Source organism: Pocillopora verrucosa, chromosome 14, assembly GCF_036669915.1.
Source record: "Pocillopora verrucosa isolate sample1 chromosome 14, ASM3666991v2, whole genome shotgun sequence".
NCBI classification, from domain to species: Eukaryota; Metazoa; Cnidaria; class Anthozoa; order Scleractinia; family Pocilloporidae; genus Pocillopora; species Pocillopora verrucosa.
The window spans coordinates 14,550,053-14,563,127 of NC_089325.1; the positions used below are offsets into that span (position 1 = coordinate 14,550,053).

Here is a 13,075-nt window from a genome sequence, read left to right on the forward strand (position 1 = left end):
TAATGAAATTTCACACTTCGCCAATAAGATATCTAAGGCTTCTTCAAGATTGCGATGTCAAGATTTATGTTGGACAGTTGATTGTTTCCCACACGACACACAACAGTGAAAGCGCGGCTACTAAGCCCAAGCAACGAAGCGTTCATGACTACGTACCTCGGCAGGAAATTCAATGTGGCGGAAAGTGTCTCTACTTAAAAAAAAAACTGGAATATTTTACTATGATGTATACCATAAACAGCTGAGAAACATTTAATTATTTTTACGAGCTTCCAAACATTATGCCTGTAAGATTTTTTCTCTAAATCATGATTTTGAATGATACTTTAATGCCAAAAGAAGGGTGTACTTTTGATGAAATTTGTTATGTTTGGAAATCTTTTATGATCGATGTATTTTTTTAGGTGGACACAGAGTCGGACAACGTTCGGGTGGTTGTGCGATGTCGTCCCATGAACGAGAAAGAGGTTTCCTCTCACTGTGGTGTGGCAGTGAACGTCGAAGAAGGTCGAGGAATGATAACCGTGAAGAATTCTGGTGCTCGGTCAGGGGAACCACCAAAACAGTTCACTTATGACAGAGTGTTTGGCCCAGATACGAAGCAAGTTGATGTTTACAACGATGCAGCCAGGCCGATTGTCAACTGTGTCCTGGAGGGTTACAATGGTGAGAACTCTTGCTAAAATTTTCGTTAAGCTACGATGAACAGTGCGAAATACATATACATTGTACATTTGAAGACCTTCTCATACTGAGATTTACAGTTAAATGCCTTTGCTCTCGCCTTTATTTGCCTTGTCAGGGTGCGTTATCATCGTCAAAATTGATATGCGAACTATATAGTTAAAGGGTTAAATTTCTCAAAAAGTCTTTTTGGTTTACAATTACTTTCTATCAACAGCTCTAGCTCTTAAACCACACGCTTTTTCATGATTAAACGATTTTGATATTTGTTGCTAAAATCACCGTTAGTTCCTTTTTTTTCTTTGGAGTGGAGGGGGGAGAACAGTTTTCCCATGAGGTGTATATTTTGGATGGAAAATGGATTTGCTAGAAAGTTCAGTGTTTTAATTAATATTCTGACTCTTACTGTATAATGTCTTAACTTTATTCACCATGCAGCAGTGATTGTTCCATTGATATCTTATTCCTGATTGAGTCACAGTTATCTGCAGCCAGGGGGAGGTGGAGGAAGGGAGGAGGGAGCGGGGGGTAGGGTTTTGGAATACTGATATATCAGATATTTTCCAAGGAGACAACAATAGACATTAGGATTATAGAATTATAAAAGTATAGAATGATAAAAGTTCTCTAACCTAGAATGACCCAGCATTTTTAACCCTTTAACTCCTGTAAGTGACCACAATAGAATTTCTCCTTACTATATCTAGACAATATTATGCAGACAAGTAATGAGAATAAAGTAAAATATCAATTATGGGATTACTAATTGATCCAATATCAAATTCTCCAAATTGACATCATAACAATTATGCAGAAGACAGTAAGGAGAATTACTACTGAGATCTTGGCAGTTTAAGGGTTAACTCATGTCTACAAATCAAATATCAAAAATTTATGTGAAACAAGATAATTTACACCTTTACTGAAAAACCAAAACACTTTGCAATCAAATTAATCAATTACTAGTAAATCAATCAAAGAAATGAATGCTTGATACAGGTTGACGCTTTACATAGGGTCCTAAGAACAAAGTTATCATAAAAAAGGATAAAAAACATGACATCATATTATGTCATAATTGACCACTTAATGTGCAAAAACTTGCTCAAAAACACTACCAAGATTAATTTCTGGAGAAAAACATGGATCAAATTTTTCATGAAAGATTATTCTTAGATTTATTTAAGTGGTTCATTCTAAGTGACTGTTCAATATTGCAAGAGAACAATACAAAAAAGCTTTTTGGAACTCAGTAAAGGGTGATCATGATTGCTTAATAGAGGTGAAAATTAAAGTGGGGAAAAATTTGGGACTTTCACAACCAACTGCTTATAAATACAGGGTCACCACTTAATCCATTAACTCCCAAGATCTCATTAGTAATTCTCTTTACTATCTGCCATATAATTCTCATGATGTTAGTTCAGAGAATTTGATACTGAATCAACTATGAATTCCCTAATTGATATTGTTCTTTATTCTCATTGCTAGTCTGTTTGATATTGTATTGATGTAATGAGAGGAGAAATTATGTCTTGGTCACTCAAGGGAGTTAAAGGGTCAATATGGTGCGGCTTAGTATAGGTTTGACTGTATACTTGAATTAAATGTCCCTGGATACTTGATTGTCTCAAATGCCTGTCTGGGCCTGTATCAGTATTTGATCACCTTGTCTGCTTATTTTCTGCATTAACTCTTTGACTTAAAAGGTGATTAGATCTAATTCCTCCTAATAATATCACCCCTGAGTTACACATGTAGTTCACAAGAATAAAGGAAATGATCACCAACTAGAGAGGCTCTTGATAATTAAACAATGTAAAGAGAACAGTATGGAGAATATGCATACTGATTTTAGGGTGTTAAGGGTATAAAGAAAGTATTAAAATCTCCTAGAAAATGATCTAGGCATTTGAGTGGACAGACCAGGGGTCACATCACATGAAGCAGTATGCACTGACTCATCTTTTTCTTAAAAACCAGGTACAATCTTTGCATATGGACAAACAGGGACAGGGAAAACTTTTACAATGGAAGGGGTCAGGACAGTTCCTGAACTACGTGGAATAATCCCAAACTCATTTGCACATATATTTGGACATATTGCCAAAGTAGCTGGTGACATAAGGTAGGTCAGATATTAAAAAAGGTGAAATTGTTTAATACACACATTTTTATCTTTCTTGATATTAGCATTTCAGTTGATACAAACAATAACTGTTCTATCCAGGTTTCTTGTACGAGTGTCATATTTGGAAATCTACAATGAAAACGTGCGGGACTTGTTGGGCAAGGATCAGAATGCAAAATTAGAGGCAAGTTGTGATAGTGGTTTTTTTAAAAAAACCTTTAAGGACAGAAAACTTAAGCACCATTTTTATATCATCTTTCCAAGGTTACACTGATTTTACTCAGAACTGTGTCAAATTTCTATTTCTTGGCGCTTTAGGTCAAAGAGAGACCCGATGTTGGAGTTTATGTAAAGGAATTATCTACATATGTCATGAACAATGCTGATGATTTAGACAAGACAATGACAACAGGGAACAAAAATCGTGAGTGTGTTACCTAACCCTTCCTAACATTAATATCCAAATTCTCAATATTCTGCTCTTTTTATTTCCTTTGGTGCAAACAATGAGAATTTGTTGAACAATGGTGTTAGCCATCTGAACTTGAAGAGCATTGATGTGACTTCAAAAACTGCAGGATCAGTTTTCAGAGTGTATTATCAAATGAGACAATATAGTTTACTTTTCAGAGGTACCTGTACTTGCCTTGAATGAAATATAACTTTTTCTCGTAAAGCATTTGTCCAATCTGTTCCTTTGTTTGTGATTATAGGTTCTGTTGGGGCTACAAACATGAACGAACGATCATCACGCTCTCATGCCATCTTTACCATAACTGTGGAGTGCAGTGAAAAGGGGCCTGATGGCCAAAATCATGTACGCATGGGAAAACTGCATCTTGTGGACTTGGCTGTAAGTTTGCTTCATGGTTGGCTTGACTGGACATACTCGAACAGCAACCTGTTGTATGTCTCTTGAAAGTTTTGCAAAACAGTCACCTTAATTTATGTTAAAGTTTCTCAAAACAGTAACCATACAGGCAGAGCTTTCAACATAAGAAAAAAAGAAGAATATTCCAAAAATGTCAAAATGGTGACCAAAGGCTCAAGGATTGTAAATCATGCCTGGTCACACAATCACACTTTGTCTATTGACTTTGAAAATGCTTCTGTCATTGATAACAGTGGTTTAAGAACAAGGAAGACTCTGGAAGCATGGCGTACCAAACTGACTCCTGCTGTGGTCAGTGATTCATGTCCACTACCTGGACAATACAACATTCTTTTTAACCGGCAAACATTCATAATCATTTGTAGTGTTCTCCCTTATTTTAAGCATGACAGGTAAAATAAATTTTCAAACCGGTAAAGCAATCCTTTTACCTTTTGAATTTTCAAGAATTCCAAGCAATTTTAAATGGTAATAAGAGGTACTACAGGTGGTAAATGTTACTAGTTACTGCCTGAAAAGGATAACACTGCATTTGCATCACTATTTCATAGTTTCTTACTTTTTTATTCAAATTTTTTCCACTCCTTGTCATTCACATTTCACCCATCAAAGATTGTAGTTCAGGCAGTTGAAAGCTCTCGAAACTCTTAATGCAGTACAGAAACCAGCTTTTCTCCCTCCATCTTTCTGATAAGTCCCTTGCTAAGTGGAAATATCAGTATTAGAGAAAGTTACTTGCCAGACAAGAAAGTCAACCTGCCTTAAAGACCAGAACTGGGCTAAATCTTTTCAATCCTTTTGTGGTCACAAAAAAACCATTTTCTTTTTTCACAAATTTAATCACAGGGATCAGAACGACAAGCAAAAACTGGGGCAACAGGTCAGCGATTGAAGGAAGCAACACAGATCAATTTGTCTCTCTCCACCCTTGGCAATGTTATATCTGCACTGGTGGATGGAAGGAGTACTCACATTCCTTACAGAAACTCTAAACTTACAAGATTGCTACAAGACTCATTGGGTGGGAATTCCAAGACAGTAATGGTGAGTAAACTGTGAAGCTACAGAATTTGTAATAAATTAATTGTTTAATGCTTCAACCCCTAAAGTTACTATTATATCTAATTTCTTCATAAAAAGGAAATGTGAATTAAAGAATTAGCTTAACCCTTTAACTCCCAAGATCTGATTGTTAATTCTCCTCTGTAGCTGCTAAACATTTCCTTGTAAATTAGTTATGAGAACTTGGTGCTAGATCAAGATAGCAGCTTCCACCTGATAAGTTTGGATATTCTCATTACCTGTTTGCTGAAGAATGTATGGAGAATGATAATTATAGAACTTATTTAAAAAATATGAAAATGGTGATGAAAATGTGTTGATGTAGTTTCACTTGCAACAGGCATCACATTCATTTTTAATTTTAATGAGCAGCCACAAGGTTCTTGGAGTACTAGCTGTAGGCTTTACAAACAGCAGTCAAATGTCTGCATTTGTGCATTAATGTTGTAATGACTACGATGGGGTGCTTCCAGGCTGTCAGAACCTGTTTGTCTCACATGAGTTACAAACAACCACACATTAACCATCATTAGTCTCTGTGTTATAGAAGTGTATATCTTTTTTGATGCTTTAAACAGAAGGGTAAATCAACAAGCTACCTGTATTAAACAAGCTTTGTGTTTGAGAAGTCTTGAGTTTTCTTTTTTACTACTTTTGTTTCTTTTGACAGACTTCTATAAATGTTGAACTTTACTTTTTTGCAAGACAGCAGTTGTCTCTTATGTTTTCCTTGAAAATTTGCACAGGGAATTGGAGCTCCTGGCAGCCAAAATTAATCCCCACACATGGGCCCTAAGTTTGATCACTGTATTAGGCTTCACAGGCTAACTTTGTTAGATTAGCAGTAAGAAACTATGTGTTGCAAAGAACAAAAGTTACTGAAACATTTTTGGCTTGGATAGATTCTGTGGCTTTTTTTAACACACTATAATGTCTAATTCTTCAGATTGCTAACATTGGCCCTGCAGATTACAACTTTGATGAAACAATAAGTACCCTCAGGTGGGCAAAGTTTTGTCTTTAAAACTTGTGCTGATAAGATACTCATGTATGCTAAAATTAAATTTTTAGGAAAATACACAGAATTTATCTGAAGACTAGGTGTGAGCCCCCCTCCTTGCTCCTCTCCCAGTCGATAAGTAATGAGCCATTCATTAATTAGTATCATTAATTTATGACTTTGTACATGGATTTAATTGTTAATTTAGTCAATAATTTCACTTTGATAAAATTACTCAGTCTCAAAATACAATTTCATGCAAGAGCACTCCAAACAAAGGTTATGGACTTTTAATGTAGGTTTATAGCATTAATCGTCTTTCAAATAACCTTTAGCCCTTAAGAGTTAAGTTCCCTCATGTGTGCAATGTAAAATTTACAAACAGATATGCAAACCGTGCCAAAAATATCAAGAACAAAGCTAAGATTAATGAAGATCCCAAGGATGCACTGCTGAGAGAATTTCAGAAGGAGATTGAAAGACTTAAGGCACAGCTTGTGGAAGGCAAGTTTAGTTAATGTAGACATATGGAGGCACTGTGGCCAAGTGATTAGGGCACTGGACCTGTTATCAGTTACTAAACAAGAAATTCACTACAAATTACAACATTTCCTTTACATGTAGCTGGAATGACAAATAAATGTGTTGATCCTCTAAATAATCCCTGATTAGTAATCAAGACAGAGGTTCTCCTTTCAATATCACTGGGGACAATGTCAAGCCAACAAGTAATGACAATAAAGTAGAATATCAATTATTTGTGGATTATTAGTTGATCCAATACCAGATTCTCAGAACTGACATCATAAAGATTGCATAGCAGACCATAAGGAGAATTATTAGCGATCATTGAGAGTGAAAGGGTTAAATTATTAATAATTGTTTCTGTTTCATCAGAGGGAGGCGGTGGTGAGGAGGAGAGTGAGTCAGAGGAAGAAGTTGAAGAAGGTGGAGAAATAGTCAAAAGGAAAAAGAAACACAGAAAAAAAAGTAAGTTGATAAACAACAATGATACAAGCAACAAATTTGTTTTCCTTAGTGATTAAAATATGCATGGAACAATCCCTACCTGCGAAATAGCAAGGCTAATCAAAGTGGAAGCAACATAGACATTGAAAATTCTTCAATGACCAGTTTTACGGATCAAAAGAAATGACTAAATGAGCATGCATATGAAAACAGGAGCAAGCAATGAAAACAGGCCCCAGTTGTTCAAAGGTTGGATAATGCTATCCATTGGAAATGCTATCCAAAAAAATAAGTGTAAATTTAATGGCCTGTTCCTAATAGCTCTTGGTTACCCTGAAATATCGACTCAACTTGAAATTATTGTTCAAAATTTGTACAATATGTAGAAGTTCTTATTTATTACTGAATTTTCTGTTACTCCAGGTTACCTGTTCTTATATAGGGTAATAGATTTTGTTTTTGTACTCCTGTAGGCAAGCATGCTCTTCCGCCTGAGAAAGTAAAAGAACTTAGAGCTAAGATAGAAGCAGAAAGAGAAAATCTGCAACAGAAAACAGACATGGCAGAGGAAGAGAGAAATAAGGCTGCAGAAGAACTGGAAAAGAGAGAGAAGGATATCAAGGATTCTGAGTATGGACTTAATTCATTCTTGTTTATTGCAGGACTTTATTTGAGTTGTAGTACTGAGATATGAAGACTGTGGTGATTTAGTAGCTAGCATGATTTAGTTTGGGTAACAAAGTTCAGGTTTGATCTGTGACTGGTTCATTATGTCATTATCTCAAGAGCAAGCTGCTATCTCTCTCAGTCAGTACCCCTCACAAAATCTTAGCTCATTGGTGTTTTTAGCATAAGGTGTGGAAACCAAAGGTCTGAGCTTCAGTTCCTCATGGAGACTCACAGGTTAACAAAAAGATGCTATGTTGCTGTATGCTTATTCAGTTAAAGATCACAGATGACATTACAAAATGTGGTGAGAACAAAAAAGTGGCATGTGAAGCTTAGCAGGGTCTGTCACTGATATTCTTTTCACAACATTTTGACTTCTTCTGTGATTGTTACTGAACAGACCCACCACAACCGAGAATTGATTTGTTGTGTTTAATTTAAAGGCAAAGTGTTGTTAATGGTGATATTATCCGTGTGTCTGCCCTACAATAGATTTTATGGAAGAACCATGGAAGAACCAATCAAAATGCGAGAATAATTCACCGTAAAATTTGAAAAGCTGTTAGCTTAGTCACTGATTCAATCCATTTTAAATTTGTTTTTTTTTGAAGAATGGAACACATACGACTTCAAGAGAAACTTAAGGCTGTGGAAAGCAAGATTATCGTTGGGGGAGTGAATCTGGTCAGTAAGCCAGCTATGACATTAACCTTTCACTCCTAAGATCCAAAGATCATTTCTCCTCACTGTCTGTTATACATTTCTTATAATTGTGGCACAGAGAATTCAATATCAAATCAAACAATATCCATAAGTTGATGTTTTTCTATCTTCCTAACATCTGTCTTCAGGACAATAGACTGACATTGTATGGAGAAATTACAAATTGGTCACTCCTAGGTGAAAGTGTTAAATGTGGATTGTTACTATCTGAATGATATGGTACCTCAACTGCCATATCTGTACTTTCTGTATAGAAGATGGTGATTTCCAAGGCTTCAGCACTAATTTAAATTAAAAGAATTTTACCTACATGTGTAAATAGTTTGTTGAATTTCACTAGTATGTTATGTTAAATGTTAATCCATTGACCCCTGAGAATTACTAACATCAAATTTCTCCACACAATATCAGCCATGAATCACACATTAAGGTCACCAGAATAAAAGAATTGATCACCAAATCAAGAAGCTCCTGATTATAAGGCAAATTCTTTTTGGAAATTCTTCCTTTGGAAATGTATAGAGAACAGTATGGAGAATATGCATACTGATTTTAGGGTGGAAAGGATGAATGCAAATCTTTCATTGTGAGTGGTTGACATGGTCTTGCAGTTAAAACTTTTTTTTTTTGGTCCAACCTTTGAGACAAAATGTTCTTTACTGTGTCATTGTCAATTTATAGCTGGAAAAGGCCAAAGAACAAGAGCTCCTCTTGGAACAATCTGCTAAAGAACTCTCTGCTAGAAAGCAAAGAGAGGAAGAATTGCAGAAACTTATTGAAGAAAAAGAGGTAAGTTGAATGTGTGCAAAATATCCCAACTAAATAGTGGATAAGAATTTTATAGCCACCCTTAAATCAGATGGACTCAAGTGATTTCCCCAACTATACTGACATCAATTTGAGAATGCCCGTAAAGATACCTCTTGCAAATTGAGTTTGAGTAAGTTGAATTCTGTAAGTTACAGAACCTCAATTTTCCACTGTGATTTACAGCGTGCTTGCTTTGGGCTTGGGCCATGAAAGCTGAGTGGAAAAAAAAACTTGGCCTGTAGCTTCTATAGAAAACATGGTTAATAACTGAAGATATGTATTTTATCTTTGGGTTCAGATAGTTGGGGGAGATTCCAATTCAAATAATCTTTTGAATTTAGTGGGCCATACAGTGAAATATGACCTGCTAATTAGACCAATGCTTACTAACTGAGAGATGTAACAGTACATTTTATGGTGGATTTGATGATAAATACTCTGAAAGTGAGTTTATTTGGTTGATGTGTCTTTCATGTAGCAAGAGAGAATTGACATTGAGGAAAAGTATGCAAATCTTCAAGAAGAAGCTGCTGGGAAAACTAAGAAGCTTAAGAAAGTTTGGAGCATGCTTATGAGTGCAAAATCAGAGGTATTCAATATGTTGATATTGAGAATTGAATTGTAAAAACCACTCACAAACCAAGAGGCCTATACCTACTTAGCTAAACCTGCTCTCTACAGAACTACATGTATGTGACAATTTTTTATGGCTTTTTTTCCTTGGGTGAGATGCTAGTCCATTCTATATTGCAACCCTTTCCGCCTTCCCCCTAGCAGTTGTTGCCATTTATGCACCTGAATGGAAAGGGCAGTCTAAGAGTTGTGTGCACCTCAGGGAAATTTTTGCTCCTAAATACTTATTTAAATGTGACTACATGCATGGTGTTGTGTGTCAACTAATTTTGTTGCTGTTTGTGATTGATTACCGTACTCTCATATTTTTTTAAATAACTTATTTGGCAATTTTCTCCTCTTCAGATGGCAGACCAACAACAGGAACACCAGCGTGAAACAGAAGGTTTGTTAGACAGTATTAGGGAGCTGCGGAAAGAACTTCAGTTTGAAACCAAGCTGATTGAGAGCTTCATTCCTCTTGAATTTCAGGTGAGATTGCATCCTACACTTGATTATGGCCACTTCTGACAATGAGTGAAGTTAGCTGATAAATAAGTATTGTTATCTTTTGCAAACTTACACTTTCTTAAACTTTTTCTCAGGATCTAATTGAGCAGCATGTATCATGGAATGAAGAATTAGGAGAATGGCAGCTTGTAAGTGATGCCGTATGATAATAATTATAATGATGATGATGATAAAGATTAATATTGATGATAATGATCATTATATCACCAACAACTGCATCGCAAAGTGGAGTTTGGGTGCCTCAAACATCCAGGAGCTTCTACTATTGGCAGCCAGTTCCTAGATGGAGACTTCTCCCATAGCTGGCAAATCTTGGCACCCCAGCCATGAGCCCCCACATAAGAAAGGGCAACAGGTACCTGTCACACTGAATGAACAGTGGAAAGAGGGAGGGAAGGGGTGGGGAAAACTGCCTGGGTAATAAGCTGCCACTCCTTACAAAACTGCAAGTTCATGCTCAAACCACACACAAGAACACCTCCAACGAAAGAGCACATGGAATTCCAACGGCTGCGCATTTGCCAAAGACTGCTGACTACTAGAGAATGCCCTGTTTTTAACTCCATCAAATCGCATTTAACTGCAATGATAATAATAATGATGATACTAATGACAAAGTATTAAAAACATATATCTCTGGTCTGCCAGCTTAGTTGGATAATCATAAACATTTTCAACTTTAACATCGATTTTTCATGGTCATGATTTATGTGTCGATCACATAAATTTAATAATTAATTCAGCCAAAAATACTATTTTATTTGAAAGAAGTGCAAAGTTGAATATGTGAAATGAAAATAGTCAATTATTGACATGATGATTGCTAGTTAATATATGAATGTTTCAGGCAGTTACTTGTATTGTTGTCCTAGTGCAACCCAGTTGATATGATTATATAACTAAAAAGTCACATCTTTCCCTTCAGAAATTTGTGGCATATTCTGGGAACAACATGAGAAAAGCCTCTCCAAGTCCAGATCCTAAAGACAAGAACAAGGAGGTATACCATCATTCACTTACTTAATTGGTTACTTTTCCTTCCTTAAAATCATAAATACTTCTTACCAACCAAGTTCATGATTCATTCTGTAAGTTATGGCTCAAGTTTTTTTCCATTTGGATTTATGGCTCAATTGTGAAGCACATGGGCATGATTCCAAGTAGGAAAAACTAGGTTCCATAACACGCTGTGCAGACTAAGAAGATAAGGTTTATAAGATTAATCTATTATTAATAACTCTGTGCTTTTAGCTCAATGAAACAGATTTATCCAGTGTGTACTTGACTTATGAACACATGAACTATGCCTTGGGGTATGATGAACCTGCGGCAAGACCCAAAAGTAGCCGTCCAAAGTCATCCCGGCCAAAGACAGCGGGCAGACCAAAAACTGGGAAAAAGTAAGCATCAGTGGAATGTATTTAACTTAACACTTTCATTTGCTCTCTACTGGACGGCAATACACCATACACAAGCGCTTACATTTCGTAGTCAGCCATGAGACACTGCAGTTAGTCAAGGAGCAGAGTCTCCAAAAATAACACAATTCACAACTCACCTCACAGAAAAGGTTTGGTGCCATATTCTTATAGAACAATATCTAAGTCTGGAATCTCATACATTTTTTCTTTTTTTACCTTTCTACAACTTACTAAATTTTTAAGAGGTATGGTTAAGTTAATTAAGGGAAATAATATTTTGTTCAAGTTTGCAGGGGGTTAAAGTTAAACTGGTTTATGAGGTGTTCTACTGTTGTTACATTTCTTTCTTTTTAATGGCAGAAAAAAGTCAGAAGGTGAGGATGGAGTAAACAAAAAGAAAGAGGATGATGCACAGAAATACCCACAGTCCAAAAGGCTTTTGAGTCCAAAGAAACACTTTGCTTAGTATTTTACATCTACACCTCAGTAGAAACTATGTTACTATTAATCAAAAGTTATGTTTTTTTGCATTGTGAAATCAGGATTTCAATGCTAAATGGTCACTTTGATCATACACTCCATGCCATTTCCTTTCTTCGCTGCAAGTAACTTGAATGAATGGCTGAGACATTCCTGTTGGTCTTGCAAAGACAGATGAAGATAATTTTGTTTTATCAATTGAGTTGATAATGTAAATTGCCTCTTGTAAAGAGTTTCTACAGCTAACCTTGAGCAAAGGGCTAATGCGAGACACATCAACCCTGGAAACTCGTAACCAGGGTCAACTCAACTCAGTTAATAAAATCAAATTATCTTGTTGAACTGCTCTTCCCCCCCTCCCCCCCCCCAGTTTCTTTAGAAACTTACCTCTTTTATTCAGATGACAGAAGACCCTGCTAGCATTGAATACATACATCATTCAATCCATTTGTCATGGCAGAAGTGGTTTATGCGTCAAAATTTAATGTGCAGAACATGTGTGGTATTTTAATTCTGCCACATAACAATGTCTCAAGATGGAGATAATAAACTTGAATGTTTATTTCTTTCTTACATCCTAATCATTTATGCTTGCATTGTGTTTCCCTACCACATCAACATGTGATCAAATGTTTTTGGAAAATTGTGGCGTGTGTATGTCGTTTAATATTTTTATTTGTGCTATTTATTTGAGAATAAGATACCATGTACATAGTACTGTAATTACAGATATGAACCACCATCAAATAAATTATTCATGCCAAGGATAATGAAATTAATTAAAGATACTGAACCATATCAGTTGTGTTGGCTTGTATCAATTAAGAGTTAGTGGTAACATGTAACTTCTCCCTTCTGCATCCATAAATTATCCAGCAAACTGGTAATGAGAATGATCAAACTCATCAGGTAGAAGCTGTTATCTTGATTTAACACCAAATTCTTGTAACTAATTTACAGGGAAATTTGTAGCAGCTAGGGTTTACGGTCAACTCGCCGACGGACCAACTCGCCGACACCAACTCGCCGACGTATAAAATCGAGTAGAGACGTCGGCGAGTTGGTCGTCAATCCAATACAACTTATTAGAA

The 13,075-nt window shown here is 36.0% G+C and overlaps 1 protein-coding gene across 1 annotated transcript; it reads left to right on the plus strand.

The window, feature by feature from the left end:
• Nucleotides 1-132: 132 nt before the first annotated feature.
• On the plus strand, nt 133-12,782 carry LOC131787133 (kinesin-like protein KIF3A). Its single transcript, XM_059104228.2, has 19 exons — nt 133-287; nt 405-666; nt 2,668-2,812; nt 2,915-2,999; nt 3,134-3,239; nt 3,529-3,668; nt 4,554-4,751; nt 5,716-5,771; nt 6,155-6,273; nt 6,667-6,759; nt 7,212-7,368; nt 8,019-8,091; nt 8,812-8,919; nt 9,419-9,529; nt 9,919-10,044; nt 10,158-10,211; nt 11,009-11,083; nt 11,335-11,483; nt 11,865-12,782. Exons 1-19 carry the CDS (start codon nt 282-284, stop codon nt 11,968-11,970), a joined length of 2,169 nt encoding a protein of 722 aa, XP_058960211.2. The 5' UTR covers nt 133-281; the 3' UTR covers nt 11,971-12,782.
• The last annotated feature ends 293 nt before the right edge of the window (nt 12,783-13,075 follow it).

Coding starts and splice junctions, on each gene's coding strand:
- LOC131787133 (XM_059104228.2), top strand. Junction 6,274..6,666: donor TAAGGCACAGCTTGTGGAAG/GCAAGTTTAGTT, acceptor CTGTTTCATCAG/AGGGAGGCGGTGGTGAGGAG. Junction 9,530..9,918: donor TTATGAGTGCAAAATCAGAG/GTATTCAATATG, acceptor TCTCCTCTTCAG/ATGGCAGACCAACAACAGGA.